General features: G+C 41.0%; 1 protein-coding gene across 1 annotated transcript in view; it reads right to left on the bottom strand.

Moving 5' to 3' along the window:
* Positions 1–23,543, bottom strand: part of LOC145405872 (adhesion molecule nephrin-like) — a 378,905-nt gene that overhangs the window by 81,104 nt on the left and 274,258 nt on the right. Inside the window, exon 12 of the mRNA XM_080277129.1 lies at positions 20,396–20,575. Within this exon, the coding sequence (XP_080133255.1) occupies positions 20,396–20,575 (180 nt within the window). The remainder of the gene's footprint in view (positions 1–20,395; positions 20,576–23,543) is intronic.

The following is a 23,543-nucleotide window of genomic DNA, read 5'->3' as shown; positions in this document are numbered from 1 at the left end:
TACACAAAGGATGATGAAATCATAGGCTATGTAACAATATATATATATATATATATATATATATATATATATATACTTGTGAGAAAGAAGAGAGTGGATGAGAAATTTCGAAGGAACTTAAATGTAAAGTGGAGAGAATGTAAGAAATTGCTCTGGAAAGAGGTAAACAGAGTCAGACAGGATGCCGATGAAGTTAGTTGGGGAGTGAAAGATAAAAATGGTAGATTACAAGTGGAAAAGAGAGAAAAGTGAGCAGATGGCGAGAACAGTTTAAGGAATTGCTGAACATAGAGAATGAAAGTAATGCAGGTATAAGTGGCTGGGGAATGGCTGCGAGAAGGAGGGAGGTGAGGAGAGAGGAAGAAATCAGTAGGAAGTAGAGGAAGCAATGAAGAAAGTTAAAATGGCCAGAGCCCCTGGAACTGATGGAGTGGGTGATGAAATGCTGAAGCATGGGGGAGAGACTGTAGAAGAATGGATGTGGAAGATGTGCAGATTGGCATGGGAAGAAGGTAGAGTCCCGGAGGATTGGAAGTCAGGTATTATTATTCCCCCGTAAAAGGAAAACTGTAAAAAGAAGTGTGTGGTAATCATAGGACCAATTGTCTTCTTAGTGTAATAAGAAAAGTATATGGTAGGATACTTAGTGACAGAGTAATGGAAATAACAGACGAATTAGTTGGAGAGGAACAGGGAGGTTCTAGTAAAGAAACAGGTTGCATAGATCAGATATTCATTCTTAGATGTTTGGTGGAAAAGTTTCTCGAGAAGGGAAAGAAGTTGTATGCGGCCTTCATGGTTTTGGAGAAAGCATATGACAGGGTGGATAAACAAGGATTGTGGAAAGCATTAAGAATACATGAAGTAGATGGGAAGTTGTTGAAGGCCATGGAGAGTATGCATGAGGGTCCTAACGCTGCAGTGCGTGTTGACAGTGAACTGAGTGAATTTTTCTATCTGACGGTTGGATTGAAATAAGGATGAGTCATGTGACCATGGTTGTTCAGTCTGTATATGGATGGGGTTATAAAAGAGACACAAGGTAGGGCAGTGGACGTTGCAGCGGCCCTAGTGAAAGAGGGCAGTGTTTGGAAACTACCTGTACTGTTGTTTGCAGGTGATACTGTGTTGTTAAGTGAAGATGAAGGGGAGCTGCGAGGCTTGGTGGATTGGGAGAGTGTGTAAGAAATGGAATCTAAAGGTGAATATAGGGAAGAGTAAAGTTATGGTCTTCGAGAGAAGTGAAATCAGTTAATGTACAGTGAGGCTGGATAAGAAGGAAGTGGAGAATGTGAGTGCATTTAAGTACTTGGGTAATGTGATGAGGAAGGATGGAAGTTTAGAGGGTGAAGTGCTTGAAAGGGTGCAACAGGGAAGAAAGACTGCTGGTTCCTTGGAAGCAGTGATAAGAAACAGGGAAGTGAGCATGGAAGTGAAAAAGCTAGTACATTACAGTATTGTGATACAAACTCTAACGTATGGAAGTGAAGATTGGACCCTGCTGGAGGGACAGAAGTCAAGAGTGAGAGCAGTGGAAATGAGTTGTTTGAGAGGAGCATGTGGAGTCACACTGAGAGACAAACTGACAAATAAGGAAGTGAAGGAGCGTTTTGGTGTGGATGTGGATGTGATAGGAAGCTTTAGGAGAAACACACAGAGGTGGTGTGGATCTGTGGAGAAGATGGAGAGTGAGAGATTGACGAGGAAAGAGTATGTGAGTGAGGTGGAGGGGGGGAGGGAGGGGGAGGTCAGGGATAAGATGGAGGGATGGATTGGAGAAGTATATGAGAGAGGTGGGTGAGCTGGGAGCAGGGCAATGAAATGGCAGGGGACAGAGCGACATGGAGGCGATTTGTTTAAGGCCACTCCTTACGGGATTAAAGCATCTGGCAATATATACAGTATATATATATATATATATATATATATATATATATATATATATATATATATATGTACAGTAATTCCTCCAAGATCCGACGTAAGAGAGCCAAAGACATGTGTGGGACTAGGTCTTGTCCGGGACTTAGGAAAATGCCCCCTGGACAGGTATTTATGGACCCAACTCAACCTAATTTTGAAAGCCACCTAAATAACTCCCTACCGGACATTCACAGCGCCTATTCAAGACCATATTCACACAAATAAGGGACAGAAACCGTGAAGTAAATGAAAAAGAACCAGAGAATAAAAAAGTAGTGAGTATTGAAAATATTTAGCAGTGTACAGGGTACTTACAGTACGATCTGTGGCCGTCACAAAGTTAAACCAGCCTCCTATCAGGCTCTGACAGTGGTGAAGATGCACTGAAGCACATACAGTAATTCAGTGTTGCACTGCACTTAATCCTTTGCACTCTGAATTCCAATTTCTTAACACTTCACATTCTGTTCTTACTTGCACTCCACTTGAAACATGCCAGTGTTGCACTCTGCTCTTAATCCTTTGCACTCTGAATTCTAATTTCTTAATACTGCACATTCTGTTCTTAACGCTGCAGAACACTGTAAATTCCCATGTGGTCTAGTGGCGAGTTTTTTCTATTTATTCACTGTCAGAGTCAAAGAAAAGGTATTGCAGGTGGCCAAGGGGCGCATCACTGGGATGTGGTGATGGGATTCTGGCAATTAAAGATATGCTGCCTAAAAGCACGCACTTCTTCCACAAGTCCCAGAAGCCCCATCTCCCGGTCTCATTCCCGGTGTTCAAGGTAGTCCAGAATGAACTCTACATGCTCCCAGAGTGTGCTCAGCTTGGGGATGGCTGGAGTAGTGGCACGCTGAGAGAAGTCCGCATCATCCTCGCTGTCCTCATCGGAATCTTCCAGGTGAGTACTTGTACCTGCAACTGAAGATGCAATCTCGATATCAGACATGATCTGATACCCAGGATCGTCCCCATCGTCATCCAACCACTCACGCACTTTGTCCACATCCACCTCATCGCCAGCCACACGAAGACATGCTTGGTAGTCATCCACATCAAAACCAAGAAAGTCGTGCACCACATTGGCTCTGAGAGGTAGATGAGACCAACCACTTTCCAGAGCCTTGACAGGGACTTCCCTCCATGCACTGGCCCAGTTGTAGATGGCTTACTTGAGGTTGTAGTGGGGATGGTTCTCCACAGGCCGCTGGCCTTGTGTATCCCGTCCCTCCCTGCGCTCGTTCTCATCCTCGAGAACAACCATTATCTCGTCTGGGAACATCCATTGGTACAGCCTCTTCGTAGCCACGATCGCTCCTTGGTCCACTGGTGGGATGAGAGCAGTAGTACTCGTACTAGGTGGCAGAAACCTAATGTGGCCATTCTCAGCCACTAACTCCTTGTTGGACGGATATGCAGGTGCATTGTCCAGAAGAAGGAGAGCCTTTACCTGGTTGCGCGGGATTCCCAGTGTGTTCGTACCTCCTTGACAAAGTGCTGGTGAAACCAGTCGTTAAAGATCTTGGCTGCGAACAAAGCCTTCACAGAATGGTACCAAATGACAGGAAGGACATCCATCAACCCACGAATGCACCGAGACTGCTTTGCACGGCCAACAATAACAGGCTTGAGTCGGTGCATGCCATTAGCACTGGCACAACACAAAGCAGATATCTGCTGCTTGGAGAGCTTGCATCAAGGTACACGCTTCTCTGTCTCCTCTGCTAGGAGTGTTCACTGGCAGCAAGTGATGGAATAGACCAGTTTCATCAGCATAGACTTGACTGAGAGTGAGGCTCTCCCTGTCGATCAAGCCCTTCACCTTCTGCTGAAACTCTTCAACTCCAGCCTCGTTGGCATCCAAAGCATCACCATGGGCCTCACAGTTGGTAAGTCCATGTCATAACTTGAAAGTGAAGAGCCACCCTTCATATGCCTTGAAGTCTGGGGTGTTGTGTAACCTTGCGAACTTCTCAGCAGAAACCTTTAGCTTCATATCATGCACCAGCACACCAGCAGATCGTTGTTAACGATACCAAATCAGCATGGAGCAGTCGACTTCTGCAAACCAGGGAGGGTACATAATCTTCCTCTGCACGGTGCGTTTGGTCTTCAATGCAAAGTCTGCTGTGTATTGAGTTAATTTGTCCCAGGATTTCTTGATATTGTAGAAGGTAGAGCAGGCCAGGTTGAATTCTCGGAGGATGCTGGAAGTCGACCATCCCGCATCCACCTTCTCCAATATCTACCTCGTCTTCTCCAGAGTCAGAACCACTCGTTTCCTCTTGTTGGGCAGTGGGGCCATCGCCACACACACTAGTAAGAGGCAGCAGAGGAACAGCAGGGCCTGCAGCAGGTAGGGCACCACCATAAAAGCGAGCACATGGGCAGCAATAGCAATAAGCGTGCAGTCACGATGGTAGGTAGGAGGAGGGAAATGGGGAGGATGCAGGGGCACTCTAGTGGATGTCGGAGGAAATACACGCCAAAACACAGCTGCTCGTCACTGTGCGGCAAATTCAAAGTAGTGTTGAAAACTTTTTTGAGTATTTTTACGTTGTTTGGCCATTTTTGGTGTCCGAGGACCCTAGCCCAAAATGTCCAGGACATTATATATATATATATATAGATATATAGATATATAGATATATAGATATATAGATATATATATATATATATATATATATATATATATATATATATATATATAGATAGATAGATAGATAGATAGATAGATATGCCACTATCATCCACTCACTTGATGTAGTGCTGCCTGCTTCTTCCTTAGCCTTTATCATTCTTTTTCCGTGCCTGCCCTACTCTCTTTCTATTTCTCCCATCTTTCCTGTCACTTCTTATTGCTTTTCTTTCCTTTACAGGTGGATTTACATTGAGTGACAAGCCAAATGGTTTCCTGTAAGCCAAGAAACCATTTACAATGCTGGGTGGTAACCATATAACCAAACCATACGTGCTCCCTACGTGTCAACAAGTGAGTTGGTGGAGGGTTAATCCCCCTCCCCATAAAACAAATAACTCAGGGTCAAAGGGCCACCCCTTACGTGATTATGGCGTCTGGTAATATATATATATATATATATATATATATATATATGAGGTGCTACCCAAAAGTTGCAGTAATTTGAATATTGTAGGCAAATACTTTACCTTACCTCCTAGTTCTCACTGTTGCCACCGAAGTAGTCCTCTTAGGCATGTATACAGTGATCCCAGCATTTTTTCCTTGAGTCCATGCATCCCTGGAAGGTTTCAGGCATGATGGCCTTGAGCACCTCCTGCGATTGTCTGGATCTCCCCAATCGAGTCAAATCGACGCCCTTTCAGTCGTATTTTCAGCTTGGGAAGCAGGAAAAAGTCGCAGGGGGCAAGGTCAGGTGAATAGGGTGTGGGGGTGACTACCGTGTTAGTGGTCGCCAGGAACTGCCGGACAACAATTGATGTGTGGGCAGGGGCGTTGGTATGATGCAGGACCCAATCCTTGTTCTTCCACTGCTCTGGACGTTTGCACCAGATGTTTTCCATTAGGCGTTGCAAAACTTCATAGTACAACTTTCTGCTGACAGATTGACTGGGTGACACGAATTCCTTGTGAACAGTCCCTTGAATATCGAAGAAAACTATCAACATTGACTTGACATTGCTGCACCATTGCAAAACCGCCAAACCGCCTGCACACCACGTTACATTAGTATGCGTAACTCAACAACATGTCCGCTCACAGACACGGCCGGGGTCACACTGGCATACAAAGGGGTGCTGCTGACTCCTCCTGGCAGTAAAAGGCTCCCTCTGTTCAAATTACTGGTGCATTTGAGTAGCGCCTCATGTATATATATATATATATATATATATATATATATATATATATATATATATATATATATATATATATATAGATAGATAGATAGATACTATATTATATATATATATATATATATATATATATATATATATATATATATATATAAAATCATCAACCAGACCTCCTTTCCCAGCCTAGGGCAGGGTGAGGAGTAACAATGTCCAGACAGCCCAAAACTGCCCAACCCAATGGGCCACGCTTCCATGCAATCATCATTCAAGCCCCCGGAATCCTGGCTCTATCGGATATGCCAAAAACATTCACCACGTTCTGTAGCTTCACATAATCGTATCTGACAGAGTCAATCCAGATGCTGCCACGTTAAAAAAGGGTGCCAAGAATCCTTGATCATGCACTTCACCTCACAAAATTCATCCAGCCAGCTCGATCTCCTGTCAATTCCCTAGCCCCACTAACTTCCAAACCTCTCTTCCTCACACATTCATCCACCATATCTCTCCACCTTCTCCTTGGCCTACCTCGCCTCCTCCCTCCTTCGAATTCGCTCAGATATACCTTTTTCACCACTCTGTTGTTATCCATCCTCTCCACATGACCATACCATCTCAGTACACTCTCTTCAATTTTGGTGTCCACCGACTTCCTTACTCTGCATCTTTCACGAATCACATTATTTCGTATCCTATCCACCCTCTGCACTCCACATACATTCCTCAGCAGTCCCATCTCCACTGCTCTTACTCTTGACTTTTCATTTTCATGCCACACCATAGTCTCACATCCATATGTTAAAGTTGGCACTAACACTTCTTCACGTAAGCCTCGTGCAGCTGCAACACTCAAGCCTCTGTTTCTTATCAAGGCCTTCATTGCACCAGTTACTTTTCTTCCTTGTGACACTCTACTTTCAACTTCTTTTGCACATTTTCCTCTCTTTTCTATCACTGTACCTATGTATTTGACCTTTCTCACCAATTCCAGTCTCTCTCATTCACTGCTACATTGCACTGGGAGTCAACTTCTCTCTCAATAACCATCACTTTACTCATTTCTACATTTACTCTCAAGGAACGACGCTTACAGACATCAGCAAAACTCTGCACTAGCCTACCAAGTTCTTGTCCGCTACTTGCAAGCAGTACTGAGTCATCAGCATACACCAGATTTGAGATATTCCATCCATCATCATTCATTACCAATGCCATCCCTCTCTCCATTACTTGCGTTTTTACTTCTATCATCACCCCATCCATTTATATATTGAACAACCATGGGGACATCACACAACCTTGTTGCACACCCACACTGATCGTGAACCATTCATTTAGATGCCAATTAACCCTTACACATGCTTCACTACCATCATAAAAACTCTTGACGGCACCTAGCAGCTTACCCTCTACACCGTACATGCGCAAAACTTTCCACAATCCTTCTCTGTCCACTTTGTCATATGCTTTTTCCAGATCCATGAATGCCATAAACACCTTATGGTCCTTCTCACAAGCCTTCTCTACTATTTGTTTCACTGCAAATATTAGTCCACACACTCTCTGCCACTCCTAAAGCCACCCTGTTCATCACTCACAAGGACTTGTGAGATCTCTCTTACTTTCTCAATAATAATTCTTCCATATACCTTCCCTACCACACTCAGTAAGCTTATGCCACAATAATTCTTGCACTCACTTCGCTCTCCTTTATTTTTGTACAGGGGTACAATCACAGCCTTTTTCCATTCTGCAGGCACAGTTTCACTCATCCATGCCTTCTTCCATATCTCCAACAAGCACTTCATCCCATTCTCTCCACTACACTTAAGCATCTCCGCATACACCTCACCAACCCCAGCTGCTTTCCCATTTTTCAGCCGCTTCACAGCACTCTTCACCTGTGCGAGTGTTACATCTCCTGGCACTGCATTCCTTCTCTGCACACCCCCAAAACCAATCATGTTTACAGCTGCTTTGCTCTGTCTATTCCCATTCATCAGGCTTTCAAAATATTCTTTCCATCTGGTCTTTACTTTATCTCAATGGGTTAAAAATCTACCACCTGCATCCTTCACACCATCCCATTTCTTACTGCTTTCACTTCTACATTTCCGCATCTCTTTCCAGAATAACTTTCTATTTTCAGAGTAGTTCGCATTCATTTTTCTTCCTAGATCCTCATTTACCTCCTTCTTTTTCCTCTTCACTAGTCTCTTTCCGTGCTTCTTGCTCTCAACATATTCACTTCTTATTCAACTGAACCCCTATCCTGAAACCAATTTAGCCACTTCTTCCTCTTTTCCTCCACCGCTCTCTTTACCTCGTCATCCCACCATGCCGTGCCTTTCTCCTTTGTTGTTACTCTTGCCACACCACACACTGCTTTCGCATTCCTAACTAAGCAACTCCTATAAGCCTTCCACAGTCTGTTTAGATCCGTTTCATTCCAATTCAGTAATTCTAACTCGTCCTCTACTTTGGTCCTGTATTAATCTGCCATTTCTTTGATCCTTAGCTTCTCCACTTTCACTCTTTCTCCCTGACTGCTCCTTTCTCTCCTGATCCACCTCACTCCTCTCAGCTTGATCTTGCATTCCACAATCATATGATCTGACAGACCTCCACATCGTCCTCTTACAGCCCTCGTATCAGCAATCATTCCCATCATCGACCTCTCTACGAGCACGTAATCAATCGGGCTTCTTTCAACACGATCCTCATTCCCTCTATACCACGTATATTTATGTGCATCTCTGTGTTTAAAAAATGAGTTACAAATGCACAACTTCCTCTCCTGACACATTCTTTTAGTCCAGGAGACGGGTGGGGTTCTTTAGCTGAACCTTGCTTTAGGGTATATACAAGGTTTTTTGGTTGTTTATTGCTCTCCCACATGTCCTGAACAAGAATCCGATGCATGCCACTCTGTCACCCTTGGGCAAAATTTTTTATAGGGGCAAATAAGTACCCCCTCTTTTATAAGCGATTTGCTCAGCCGTTGTAATATTCAGACACTGCTCCCAATTTCATCTTCTTGAAATTAAGTCATTGAAGATGTCAAGGTCTCATATCTTGTATTGCAATATTGAAGAATTCAACCATTCAGCCCGAGGTTGAAATCATTGATGGTAATGGAATGCTGTACCATGTCTCCTGGCCAAAGAATGCAACAACGGAACAGCTGGCAGCTAACTTCAGCAAATCAGTATCTCGAAGTCATGAGGTGTACATTATCTTTGACCGGTACCAGGAGGGATCCATTAAGTCCCATGAACGTGAGAGACGTACATCTGGAGCTCTCCCCCCTGACATCAAAATGACAATGACCACTCCTCTGCCAGCTAGGAATGTGCTCATGAAGAATGTCAACAACAAAAAGCAACTCATTGGCCTTCTTTGTTCAGCACATGATGATGATGATGATGTGAATGTGAAGATGATTGGTCAGGAGGATGAAGAATTTGGACATGAAGAAACCGATATCAACATCATCAGCTACACTCTTCTTTTGGCAAGAGAGGAAAGCAGGGAACACATTCAAGTACTGAGTGAGGACACAGATGTGTTTGTGCTGTTGGTGTACTTTTGTTGGAAACACCACCTCTCCCAGGAGGTCACAATGAGGAAATTTGATGGAACAGTTATCGATATAACTGCTACAGCTGGAAAGCTTGGATATAAAAGCTTGCAGCTTTTGCCCTTACATGTGATTACCGGGTGTGACACAGTCTCATACCCCATTGGGAAAGGCAAAGTATCTGCCATTAATGTCATAATGAAGCATGACAACCTTGATCTTACTCCAGTGGGTCAACCAAACACTTCTGAAGAAGTCTTGATGGAGACTGGTCGTCGTCTGTTTTGCCTCTTGTATGGTGCCAAGATCTGCACAACCATGGCTGAAGTTCGCCACATGCTCTTCACCACAATGAGAGAAAAATGCTCCAATCTCCGCTCTCTTCCGCCAACAGACGAGGCACTCACTCACCACATGAAGTGGGCTCGCCTTCAGGCAATGTTGTGGAAAGCTGCTGATGAGCAGCAACCCCCAGATGTGAATGCAGAAAACTATGGGTGGCATAACAGAGATGGGGTCCCCTATCCAGTAACAATGTATAGGCCTGCAGCACCTTCAGACCTGATGAAAGTTATCGAATGTGGATGCACAAGCAGCACACCATGTGGTCGTAAGCAGTACAGCTGTGAGAGTGCAAAGATGTCTTGCACCACATTCTGCAGCTGCCAAACAGAGGACAAGTGCAACAATGAACATACAGTTAAGCAGATGTTCGATGATCCTCATGAATCAGACAGTGAGGATGATCTGGATGAATAGATCTCTGTTTTGAGCTATAGATATAAATGTTTAAAGCTTACATATTGTGGTGAAGTGTAGAGAGATTTATTTTAAATATTTTGGTGAAGGGTAGTCTAGAGAACTTACTGATGAATGTTAGTCACTGCTGGCATCATACATTTGGTTGCTGTTATATGCTATTTTTATACCTTTTAGTAGCTTTTTGCCTATACTATATCCATGTATTGTCATGATGAATGTGTATGATGTTAAAAAAAAAACTCATAGACGTTATTATAATAGCAGTGATAGCTTGTACATAGTATTTAAAGCAGGTATCCTCTTGATCTGCACAGTACCACAGTGATAAATATGGTTCGGCCGCCATTTTGAATTTCTGTTAATAAAAACAAATGCCCAAGGGTGCCAGAGTGACATCCATCAGATTCTTCATTAGGACACCCAGAAGGAATAGAAACAGCAAAAAAAAATTGTATATACCCTACTGCAAGGTTCACTTCACTGTCTCCTGGACTATTTAGTCTCTTCCCATTTTATCATTTTCTCCTGGTACTCCAAACAACCAATTACGTTATCCTCAGGACCAGTGCCTACTCTTCCATTCATATCCCCCATCACAAACTCTTTATAGCTCCTGGGCATTTCTTCCACTACTTCACCCAGTTCATCCCAAAACCTGACTTTCTCTCTCTCACTCCTGTCCTCACACGGTGCATACGCTACAATCACTGCCACTTTCACCTTCTCAAACTTGAACTTGACATACATACACCTCGAGCTGACACATTTGTAGTCTCTCATTCCACTCTGCCACACCTCATTCATCAACAAAGCAACTCCTTCCTTGCATCTTCCTCGCCCATTCATTCCCGATCTTACACATTTCACACCCTCCCACTCCTCCACTTCGCACCCTTTCATCTTCGTTTCACACAATGCCATCACGGCATATCTCGCATTCTTGAACACATTCACCACTTCCACACTCTTGCATTCCTCATTCACACCTCTCACATTCCACATGGCCACACGAGTCTGCCCATTTGGTTTGGGCCCTGGGCAGTTATTGGGCCCTCCAAGACTCTCTGAAACGACTGCCATGATTAAGCGATTTTGGATAGGGGAATCTGGGTGACACTTAACCCTACCGGAAACCCTGGTTATATGGTTACCACCCAGCGTAATAAATGGTTTCTTGGGTACAGGAAACCATTTGGCTTGTCACTCAGTGTAGAGATCATATGGTACCTCTACATTGAGTGAGTGGATGATGGGCGCCCCCACCTACCACTATAGATAGATAGATAGATAGATAGTAGATAATATGCATAGTTTACGTTCCTATGACACCTCCCCCCGTCTGTACACTACACAAGTACGGTACATACCTAAGCTCCCCAGCCAAAGCTTCAACACCGCAGTAAAGTTCGACAAGATGTACATTCTCATTGACGATACATCTGCATCCCACATCAAGAGTACTCTCTCTCTCTCTCTCTCTCTCTTTCTCTCTCTCTCTCTCTCTCTCTCTCTCTCTCTCTCTCTCTTTCTCTCTCTCTCTCTCTCGTCCTGCGGCATCACATTCACCTCACCCAGACTTTCATTCTCGGTTGGAATCCAAACCTCCTTCAGATCACCTCCTTATCCTTATCACTATAGGAATACACCACAGACCAGATCTGTAACACTCACTTGCACACTCTACAAAAAATCAGACTAAAATTCATTGAAGAAACATAGCAACGCTTCATAACCATAATAGCCTCATCAATCTGACAAGGAAAATGCGAAGTTTAATAAGTAAAAACTCAGCGCAGACAAATACTATATTCCTCGAAGCAGCAGGAGGCACTGCAATTGAAACTTGCCACTGGAGACTAATGATCACATAAAAAATATCGCGAATCACCCATCTTAACTACGCTCTCCCACACACAAAATACATCATCACAAGGCTCCAGCAATTAAGCAACGAAAATTACAAAATTAGAACACAAAAACAAGAAAACTAGAAAGTCATATAACAACACACTCACTGAACAGGCCCATCTCAGCTATTTAAAAACAGTTAATAGTATTACTAAATTACAAACATCCCCCTCCAGACCCACGTCCCAATCACCAACACTCAGCACATCCCTTCTTACAAAGAACAAGCATATTCGTGAACCACTTCGCAAATATAAGCACCTTACACTGACAGCCAGTGAGATAAAAACAACCTTCTCTACACAAGCAACCTTTTCAGCTTGATCATAATGTAACCCCCTTCACTCCAGAACACAGACAATATTATCAAGAAAAAAAAAAATCAGTGAACACAGGGCTGGATAGCATCAGCATGGATTAGAATGTAGCATCAGTCGAACTGGACGGTATTACCAAAGGACATGGAAAGCTGATGACAGTGAGAGCTGGAGCTCCCGTTTCATAAGTCCTCAGGACTAGCTTCTGACCATTCCCCTTTCCTGAACTTTTCCAGTGTTTCAGTAGCACTGAGAGTAAGCCAAAATACTTTCATATACAAGTAGCTGTAACTGTCAACACCAAAGTACATGAACAATACATAGTGCAATTCCTGTTCAAAATTAAGAGAGAAAACGGAATCTCAAAACCCAGCCTCGGAGTCATCAAGGCCGGAGGGTAGCGGGTATCAATAAAAGCCCCCACCATCCACCCCTCCCCCAGTGACGGCCAAGAGAGACGCCTGGAATCGCAGTCTTACATTTCCTCTTCATTTGTGCAAAAATCATTTCCTTTCCTCTGATTAATTATTTCTCTGTTGAATTTCATCTCTCTTTTTCTAAGCCACACATTCTTTTCTCCCCTGAGACTCAGTTGTCTGAGGCAATTGATACTACACCCTTCATTGTATCCTCCTACTTTCACTCGACTCACTTCAGAGCCAAAGGTGGATATTCTGTACCTGTACGCATACAGCATATCTTGCTCTCATGTTCCTGAACTTCAGTCTTCTGAATTCTCTGCTCTCTGTCTTCGGCTGTCCTGTCAGTCTCTGACTATAAATATATCTGTGTTGTATACTTATCCACTAATTCTACTCTCCATGATTTTTTTTTTTTTAATATCTTAATCAAAAAATGGAACACATCCTATCAATTTCTTCTTTCTCTGAAATCCCCATCTTAGGTGATACCAATGTTCACCACCACCTTTGGATCTTCCCTCCTTTCATTGATCAACCTGGTGAACAAATCTGCATCTTATCAGTGGTTAATGACAGAAACGAGCATGCACAGCACTCTATCCATATCTCTGACTGCCTTGGAGAGAGTTCCAACACACTTGACCTATTCCTTACAACTATTCTTTTTGCATATGATGTTAATCTCTTCTCTCTGATGGGCTCCTCTGATCACAACTTAATCTATCCTATCACTTGAGTAAGACCTGTGGACCCTACAAAGAAACAGCAACTGTGCCAAATGGGAGTTGCTAACCGAGAACCCCTGGAACAATACAGCTCCATGGCAGAGAGCCATCTGAGTATGCCTTGCACATTACAATGGTTATCCTCACGGTCATGGACGCATACATTCCTTTGTCTTACTGAATACTGTGGCTAATGCAAACAAATTCATGATTTAATTATGCTTGTTCTAATGCTGTCGACAACTAAGAGAATCCTACAGAAGGAAATGGAGCCAGCCCACCTCTGAATCTCATAACTTTTACATTTCTGCCTGGAACTGTGCTAAGTCTGTTCTTTGCACTCCTAGAAATAATAACTTTCCAACTCAGATTCTTCCCTCTCATCTTGCCAAAACCTCTCTTAACATTACTTATCATCCTTCCCTCCCCCTTTCCACTTTGAAGGTTTTGTAGCTGTTTCATCTACTAGTAAAAGCAGAGCTCTTCACTCAGACTTTGTACTCCAATTCCATCTTAGATGATTCTGGTGCTGTTCCTTCATCACCCCCCCCTCCCGACTTCCTCATGGCTGCCATTAAAATTTCTTCAATTGATGCATATTTTGTCGTCACTGGCCTCAGTACTAACTAGGCATATGGACCTGAAGAGGGCCCTCCTGTTGTCGTAAAGAACTATATTCCTGTGTTTACACCTAACCAAGGTAAACTCTTTCACCTTTGTCTGTCAAGTATTGCCTTTCCTTCTTGCAGGATGTTTGCTCTCATTCAGACTGTCCCATAGAAGGGTGACCATTTCTAACCCTCTAACTTTATATCGCTCAATTGCAATAGCTTCTTCTATTTCTAAAGTTTTTAAATCTATTCTTTTAAACAATATATTAAAGCACATTTCCTATTACAACCTTCTTTCCGATCGTCAGTATGGGTTCCACCAGAGACAATCCACAGGTGATCTTCTCACCTTCCTTCCAGACTCCTGGTCATCCTCCTTCCAGGACTTTGGTGAAATGCAACATCAATTGACATTAATCGAGTCTAAAGAAGGAACTCATGTGGCATTTGTCAAAAAAAAAAAAAATCATGAACTTTTCATGGGCAAGTGCTGTCACCCACTGATGCTAGTAAAGGCTGACTCCCAGGTGTCCACCTCCTAGCCTTCGTTATCAGAACATTTTTAGAAGCACAAGTAGTAGTCAATCTACTTGTGTGGCCTAAGACATAAAAAATGCAATAATTCCCTCTGAACTGTGACTGAAGTACGGCCATACAAAAAGAGTATTAATCCTGGAAATGGGCCCCCCTGGAACCGGTGGATCTCTCTAGCGATAGTTCCGTCTTTGATGCTACAGTTTAGCTAGGCCTATTACAGCCCTTCCGGTCCAAACATCCTTGAGGGTTGATCCCAGCACAGCGTCCACAAGTGGCCTTGAACATCATCCCCATCCAACTATAGCAACTTTGCTTCCTCCACAGAGCAGGAAATGTTGGCAAACATGGAAATATCCACACTATTCCCACCAAAGGTATTATAGTGGAAGAAGAGGAAAGAAAGCTGGGAGAAAAAGAAAAGCAGTCCTGACAAAATTAGTCAGGCCGACAGCACGGAACCATCTCCTGTCAGAGGGCTTTATCACCCTGCCACCGAATTTAAAGCCCCTGCCCCTCCCATCCACTATGGCAAAGGTTGAAGAATTTGGGGGGTGGGGACCTCGATAAGATGATAATTATAGTCGCACTCCCGACCTCCATCCATCTGAGGATTGAAATAAAACTGATCTAGTTCACCTACTTAGGTTTAGATCAGGTCATCAACTACTCCTCAGTGACTATCTTAGATCTGTATTGAGCAGAATCGCAAATGACAACATGTAGCTTGCTTGAAGAAAAGGTCCACACAAGAAAACCCACATTTTGGAGGACTGCACAACACATCCCAAACTAAAAAGGACACAATATCAATGATGTAAGTAACCTGCTGGACGACCCCACCGGGGCACTTGCGTGCACATCACACACACACACAAAACACGAAATATCACCTCACTCCAAGTTGAACACTAGATACAACTGGTTATACCTAACTGGTATCTTTGTATGAGTCAAGCTTTGTGCAGGGTTTACCTAAATGGTATCTAAAATATTGGAGCAAGTCTAAGCTAAATGTTGCCCAAATAACAGAACATAACTGGTTAGCGCAGGAATGTGTTGATCAACTCACAGGACTCACAGCTGTTTCGACTACCGTACGGCACCACAGGCGAGTTAAGATGCACAAATTGTAAGTAAAAACAATTTCTTTTCTTATTATTAACATAAAAAGGACCACCATATTAAGTGAAATGAATATGAAAGGAGCTGGGAAGAGAGAAAGGGGTAGAAAACAGGATGATTTCTACCAGGAACTAGTCGAAATGGAAACATTCAACAAATTAGTGGCAAGGATGAATAGATTGGACAGGGCATTTCAAAGTAAAATAGATGACATTAAGAAACAACTGCATATAAAGAAGGAAGAAAATGAAAAATTAGTAAAGGAATTAAACAGGAAATAGACAACAATAGATAAGCTGACGATTGAATTAGGTTCACTTAGAAGGAAGATCACCGAAATGGCAAGTACGGTTGTTAACCATGAAAGTATTGTGGAGGAATTCAAAAATGATACAGAGACTGTTAGGCAAGCAAGTAGTCTGATAGACTAAAATGATTATATTGAAGAGAAGTTAACCCAGGTGAATGAAGTGATGCAAAGTTATTGATGACGAATGCTAAAATTGTGACAGTTAGGAAAGACTTAGAAACAAGAGTCACAGAAAGAAGCATTAAAAAAGAAGTGAAGAAAATAATCCAAAATAATCCCAAATTGGTCAAAGATTCTGCAGATATCAATAAATCTATAGTAATCACCTGCATAGAGGAGGAAGAAATAAAAAACAAAATTTCAAGAGACAAAAAGATGGCAAATATAATGAGCATATTGAAGGAAGTATCAGAGGAAATCTGCAATAAAGACATCGGGCAACACAAAAAGGCTAGGGAGATATAATAGAAATAAGACAAGGCCCCTGAAAGCAACCTGCCAGAGTGTGCACACTGTGGAGGCAATAATAAAAAATGCAAATAAACACATGGAAAAAGAAGAATTTAATAAAGTATGGATAAAACGATGCCTAACTCAGGAGGAATTTGGAATACTAAAAGAGAAGAGAGAGGAGGCAAAAACAAAGAGCGAGGGAAGATCAGAAGAAGAGAAGAGTTTTTTTTTTTTTTTTTACAACGTAATTGGACTGCATGTAAGAAAGTGGTACATAACCAACAGGGAAGAGGAAGGAGGAAGGCAGTAGATTTAAGTCATGGCAAGTACCGGGTATGTAAATAAGATGGTTAGGTTGATATACTCAAATGTAGATGGAATGGTGTCTAAATTATTAGAGATAGAAGACTATATCATAGAATAAGAACCACACATTATCTGCCTAACTGAAACAAAATTAACCCCAAATATATCAAACGATACCCTAAAATTAGAGAAATACAATATATGGAGAAGAGACAGAAGTTTAAGAAAGAGAGGAGGCATTATAATCTTAACAAAGGAAAATCTGCAAGTCAAAGAAATAAAACCAGATATACCCTCGCAAGTAGAACTGATTGCATTGGAAATTAACACATATGAAGGGAACTTAACTGTGGCAAATTTATACATGCCACCTAAAACAAACACCTGGGAAAGAGGCGAATATGAAGACCTGGCAGAAAATACAATTCAGAGTTTAAGAACATTATTACAGAGAATGGAAGAGAAATCTGAAAGAACTGTACTAACTGGAGACTTCGATTCAAATATAAATCGGAATACTCTGGATGTAAAAAGCCACGAAAGCAGTTGGGATCAAAAGCTCTTCGATCTTGTGCAGGAGTTCTTCCTAACACAGCATGTAAAGGAAAACACCAGAAAAAGAGGACTTGATGATCCGTCCGTACTAGATCTTATATTTACCAGGCAAGAAAATGAAACTGACAATATATCACCCCCCATTCGGCAAAAACGACCATGTAGTAGTAAATTGTGCCTTCTGTATTGCATATGACGTTAGCAGCAATGAGAGTTACAAAAAGAGTCTAAATTACAAAAAGGGCATTTATTATGACCTGAAGAAGTACTTCTTAGAAACAGACTGGGAAAAAGAATTTAGAGGACAAGATTTTAACTTATGTATAGAAAATTCTGTGATCTTCATGAAACAGGAGGCCAAAATTACATCCCAGAGCACAAAATAACAGAAATGAAAATATAAAAATGGTTTAATACAGAGTGTAAAAAAGCAAAAGAAAACAGAGACTTGCTGTGGAATAGATACAGAAGACACAATAGTTAGAGGGCATATAACAACTATAAACAGGCAAGAAATGATTATACAAAGATAAGGAGAGAGGCTCAGAGACAGTTTGAGAAGGACATTGTAAATAAAAGTAGTGATCAACCTAAGCTTTTTTACAGCTACATCCGAAGTAAAACCAAAGTTAAAGATAAAATACAGTCCATTACGGATGAGGGGATCATCTATACACAAAAAAAAGATATTTGTGAAGTACTAAATAAAAACTGTCAGTCATTTTTTTTAAGAGAGAAATTTTGAGAGATGATATGGATTATGCATGCCCACATGTATTACCAGATATGCAAATATCAGAAAAAAAAGTGCAGGAGGAGTTACGTAAATTGGACAAAGGAAAAGCAAATGGTCCTGACGGATTTTCAGGATGGGTGTTGCATGAATGTGCAGAAGAGCCAAGCAGACCATTGTATTTAATATTTAAGGAATCCTTAGGTCAAGGTAAACTACCTGATATTCGGAAGAAAGCAAACATTGTTCCCCTATTTAAGAAAGGGAATAGACAGGATCCACTCAACTATCGACCAGTATCACTGACCAGTGTTGTAAGTAAGATACTAGAAAAGTTGATAAAGGAAGTTTGGGTAAAACATCTAGAAGAACACGGTATGATAACAGAGAGGCAGTTCGGTTTTAGGAAGGGAAAAATCATGTGTTACTAATCTTTTAAGCTTTTACGATAGAGTTACAGAAACATTACAGAAAAGAGACGGATGGGTGGACAGTATCTATTTAGATTTTTAAAAAGCATTTCACAGAGTACCGCACCAAAGACTTTAATGGAAAATGTACCATCGAGGAGGTATCCAAGGCAATCTGTATTGTTGGATGCAGAATTTTCTCAGAAAAAGGGAAATGAGAACAATATTAAGGGGAAATTACTCATCATGGAGGGAAGTGACTAGCGGAGTGCCACAGGGCTCAGTGCTGGCACCAATTATGTTTTTAGTATATATAAATGACATAGACAGTAACACTGGAAATGGAAGCTATCTAAATATGTTTGCAGATGATGCAAAAATTCAAAGGAAAATTACTAACATAGATTCTTGCAAAGAGCTGCAAGAGGAATTGAACAAGCTTCATGAATGGAGCAATAAATGGCAAATGGAATTTAATGTGGATAAGTGTCATGTAATTAAATTTGGTAAAAGTGAGAAAAGACCAGATTGGGATTATAAGTTAGGAAGATCAACCCTACACATATCAGAAAAGGAGAAGGACCTAGGAGTAATTATCAATAACAGACTATCTCCAGATGATCACATCAGTGAGAAGGGCCGAAACATGTATACATTGCTTGCTAATATGAGAATAGCATTCACATATATAAATGAAGATATGCTCAGGAAGATAATAACATCATTCATCAGACCAACCCTGGCGTATGCATCAGTAGTCTGGAATCCTCATCTCAGAAAACACATAAATAAGATTGAAAAAGTACAAAGGACCCTACAAGATGGGTACTAAGCTTAAGGGATCTAAGCTATGGAGAATGACTAGAAAGATTGAATCTACCAACTCTGCGGGAGAGAGGGAGAAGGGGAGACATGATTATGCTATATAAGTGCACCTCAGGGAAAGAAAAAGTAGACATAAATGAATATATATCATATGGTGAAGCATCAGCAAGGGGAAACTGTAAAAAAGAGAGGTGATAAAGACGTAAGGAAATTCAGTTTCCCAAATAGGGCAATTGATCAGTGGAATGCACTACCGAATGAAGCAGTGTGTGCCAAAACTATTCATAAATTCAAGGATATGTATGACAAAAATGGTTTAATACACGGGACAGTACGAGCTTGACTCATTCCTGTAAAGATACAATTAGGTAAGAACAATTAGGTAAGAACAAAATATATACTGTATATCCGTGACCCTGGCAGTCATGTGGATCGAAAGGCTTTGCTGTGACCAAAATAATATGTGCTGTGAGGCTAGGATTGGTGATTCAGGAAGATCCTCCAACAGTATGACATGGCATTAAGAATGATAAAAGTAACTGATCACCAGGACTGTACACTACAGTAATTAAGACACTACATTATGAACAATATTCCATACAGTATAGTTACGCATTTGTTGCTTGCTGTAAGCTTTTAAGTACAGGATATATGCTAAATTTCACTGGCAAAACTGTGTTCACCATTCGGTACTCATACTATTCTTGCTGAATGTTCAAAAGCTGTGTATGGATGTACTGAAAATAAACATGGGGGGATAGTTATGCTAGTGAAACAGGAATATGATTCAGGTGACTTGAATGACATATAAATGATTCTGTAGCCTATTTCCCCAGGGAATGTGTTTGCTGTTTTAACTTTCATATTCTATTTTTTCATGTTTCCGGACTCTACCTCACCACTTCTTTAGAAAGGAAAAAAGATGATGATGATGGTAATAAAAGATATTAAGAATAGCAATTAAATGAGATTTTTTTTCAATGTGCATTGACAGTAGTCTCTCTCTCTCTCTCTCTCTCTCTCTCTCTCTCTCTCTCTCTCTCTCTCTCTCTCTCTCACCTGGAGTCAGCAGCACCTGGTTGCCAGGAAGTCTTTCTGATTTGACTGAGTTGTTGAAAACCCATGAGAACTTCACGATAGGAGGGGAGGCGTGGACAGCACAGGTCACATTGATTACCTGTCCCACACCTGCCGCATACACATGTCCTACTTTGCTGCCACCCCCACACACTGGCGCATCTGTCAGGGATGTGAAGGTAATGGTATTAGGGTTGGCCTACATATGTCATACACTTGCTACATACACTTTTCCAACATTTGTTGTTTACACTTGTCTTGCTGATCGGCATCCCCTCACACTGGTGCATCTAGATGGGGATGTAAGGTTAGTAAAAAACCAAAGCTTCATACTCTGCTATCGAAATTGGAATTAATTTAAAGATACTATAGTGTCTGCTTGACACAAAGTATCTTCATTTACAGACAGTGAGAACATTTGCATGCACATATGAAATAGTGAAGGGAGAGGTTGGGCTGAAGCAGCAGGTGTAAAGGATGAGGCTCATTTTGAGATGCAAGAAACCTACTGACACCTGAGGCACTTTGCATTTTCCGGTTAATTCCAGAATATTTTATTCAGCTGCAGAAAATCTGAGAATTATAATGAGACATTTACTGCAATGGATAGCGGTAACCATTTCAGTGTGATGGGGCTGTTTTAAAGGAAATAATGTAGTTTGATGGTAAGAGACATAAGTTTATGGAGGGATCACCACCACAAAGCAATTCATGGACAATTTTTAGCTCCTTTGTTTGCATAATATATATATATATATATATATATATATATATATATATATATATATATATATATATATATATATATATATATATATATATTTATACACCCACTCTTTTGAAGCAAGAGCAGATGTTATAAACAGCACGCACACATGTGTTAGTGTAACATAACTCACACAATTATCATCCATTTTTAACCAAACTTAGAGAAGAGGTTGATTGGTGGTATCTAATTTTGTCCAAATTAGGAGGTAGAGTTCCGGGTAAAGCAAGAGTGAAGTGATTCAGTTTTGAGAATAATTAGTCAAAGGTCAAGGTCACAAGTCAAAATCAACTACATAGTCGTGTGTGATTGTTAACAAGATAACTCAAACAGTTTTGAATAATTTTCAATCACACCTGGTGGAATGATTGAGGATCCGTCAAGGAGTAGGGGTACTATTTTTTTAGAATGATACGACAATGGTCAAGGTCACATGATAAGGCAATTTACAGCGTTTTTATCAGATTTAGACCAAACACTGAGGAAGGGTTGAGAGTAAAGCGAGAATGAAAGGATTCGATTTCGAGCACTATCCTTCAAAAGTCAAGGTCGCTGGGAAAGGTCAAATATCAAGGTCACTGGGCAAAATTAACTCCGTCTGAATCTGATTTCAACCAAAGCTGATGGAAGTGTTTTGGGTTAAGCAAAAGAGAAGTAAATCAGTTAGAGGAGATCTTCTGAAAGTGAAGGGGACAGGGAAAAGAAAAATCTTTTGTCATTAAGCACGGTTTTGGTCGCTAATGTTGCGCTTTCTAAGTGTTCCTTCGTGTAAATTATATTTTTATCAACATACGATTTTATTCAACTTAGGAACCACCTTCATTAGAAGAAGGGGCTGATAACGTATATTTCTACACCATCCACGTCGAAAATTATCTAATTATCACACAATATGCCTTAGGTAGTAGTGAGTACAATATATTACATCCTCGTATTGAAGAGATTATAAGGGTTGACCACAGGATAATATAGGAAAATTCCCCTTATCCGGAAAAGAGTGACATTTTGTTATATGTAGCTTGTCGCTATAGCACCTTCAAGGCGAGAATATATCCGTATTATTCCTGCTACCACCAAACATTTTCAGGATGTTAAAGAAAGACTTTTCGAAGCGACAGCGGTAGATAATTATAACCTCTATCAATGCCCTCTGTAACAGATGTTCTTATGATAAATACCATCCAGCGGTTGGAAAAAAAAATTAAGGAATGAAGGTGTTGATATCCTCCATCCCTCATCACATATGATATTTTTTTTAAAAATTGTCATGATTTAAATACAGTAAGTGTAATGATGTTTTGATGTATTTGTGGTGTTTCCATTCAGTGTTAGAATTTTAGTGTTTTAATAGTGTTTCATGTCAGCAGCGTAAGAGTCTCAGTGAGTCTAAGCTAAGGACAATGATATCCGCAGGAAGGAAGAATATGAAAAATTCCAAAGATTTAATGGCTCATAACGTTAGACTATGCATAGAATTTTTTTTTCGAATTTATATTAGTCTAACTTTATTAATATATGTTCTCGAACTTAAAAAATATATGTAATCTGGATGTGTAACTATAACATATATATATATATATATATATATATATATATATATATATATATATATATATATATATATATATATATATATATATATATATATATATATAATATATATATATATATATATATATATATATATATATATATATAGAGAGAGAGAGAGAGAGAGAGAGAGAGAGAGAGAGAGAGAGAGAGTCTCTGTGGTACAGTGGTAGAGTATGCGTCTCGCACGCTGGTGGACGCGGGTTCACCTCCTGCCAGAGTTGTAAAAACTTTGGGAAGCATTCACCGAGCCACTTACTACTTTGACGGACATAAAGGGTGCTGTCATTGTGTAACCATTTGTAATATGTGGTATGTAAGTATAGCATGTAAGTGTATTCTAAGTAGGGTGCCATGACCTAAATCCTTTACTAAGGTTTGGCCTGATTCAAATTTTGCTGATACACTCAGTTCAAGGGAGCATGCCAACTCTCTAGCCAGTTGACAACAGTGTGGGGACGAGTGAGGGTGGAGGTTAAACATTGGTGCTTAATACATTATCAGAAATCCACTCCCGGACTTTGAATTCAACAACAACTGACGTCTAGGGAGTTTAATACGTGGTGGATAGCGAGTGGGATAAACGTCATTTTACATCTTCTACGTGCAACCTCTGCTGTATTGCCCACTTTCCCATGCTGCTGTTTCTCCCACGACGACACAGCCTATCTCTGCTCCAGCCTCCAGCCCTTTGTGTAGTTTTGGTGTGGTTTTGCGACTCTACTCCACACCAACACCCCACCTACCACCACACCACCACAGCGATGTAAGCCT

This window comes from Coenobita brevimanus, chromosome 68, assembly GCF_032717465.1.
Source record: "Coenobita brevimanus isolate Jiangsu-jjx chromosome 68, ASM3271746v2, whole genome shotgun sequence".
NCBI lineage: Eukaryota > Metazoa > Arthropoda > Malacostraca > Decapoda > Coenobitidae > Coenobita > Coenobita brevimanus.
Note: the sequence above shows the minus strand (reverse complement) of the source record. Positions and strands in the feature narration are given on the sequence as shown.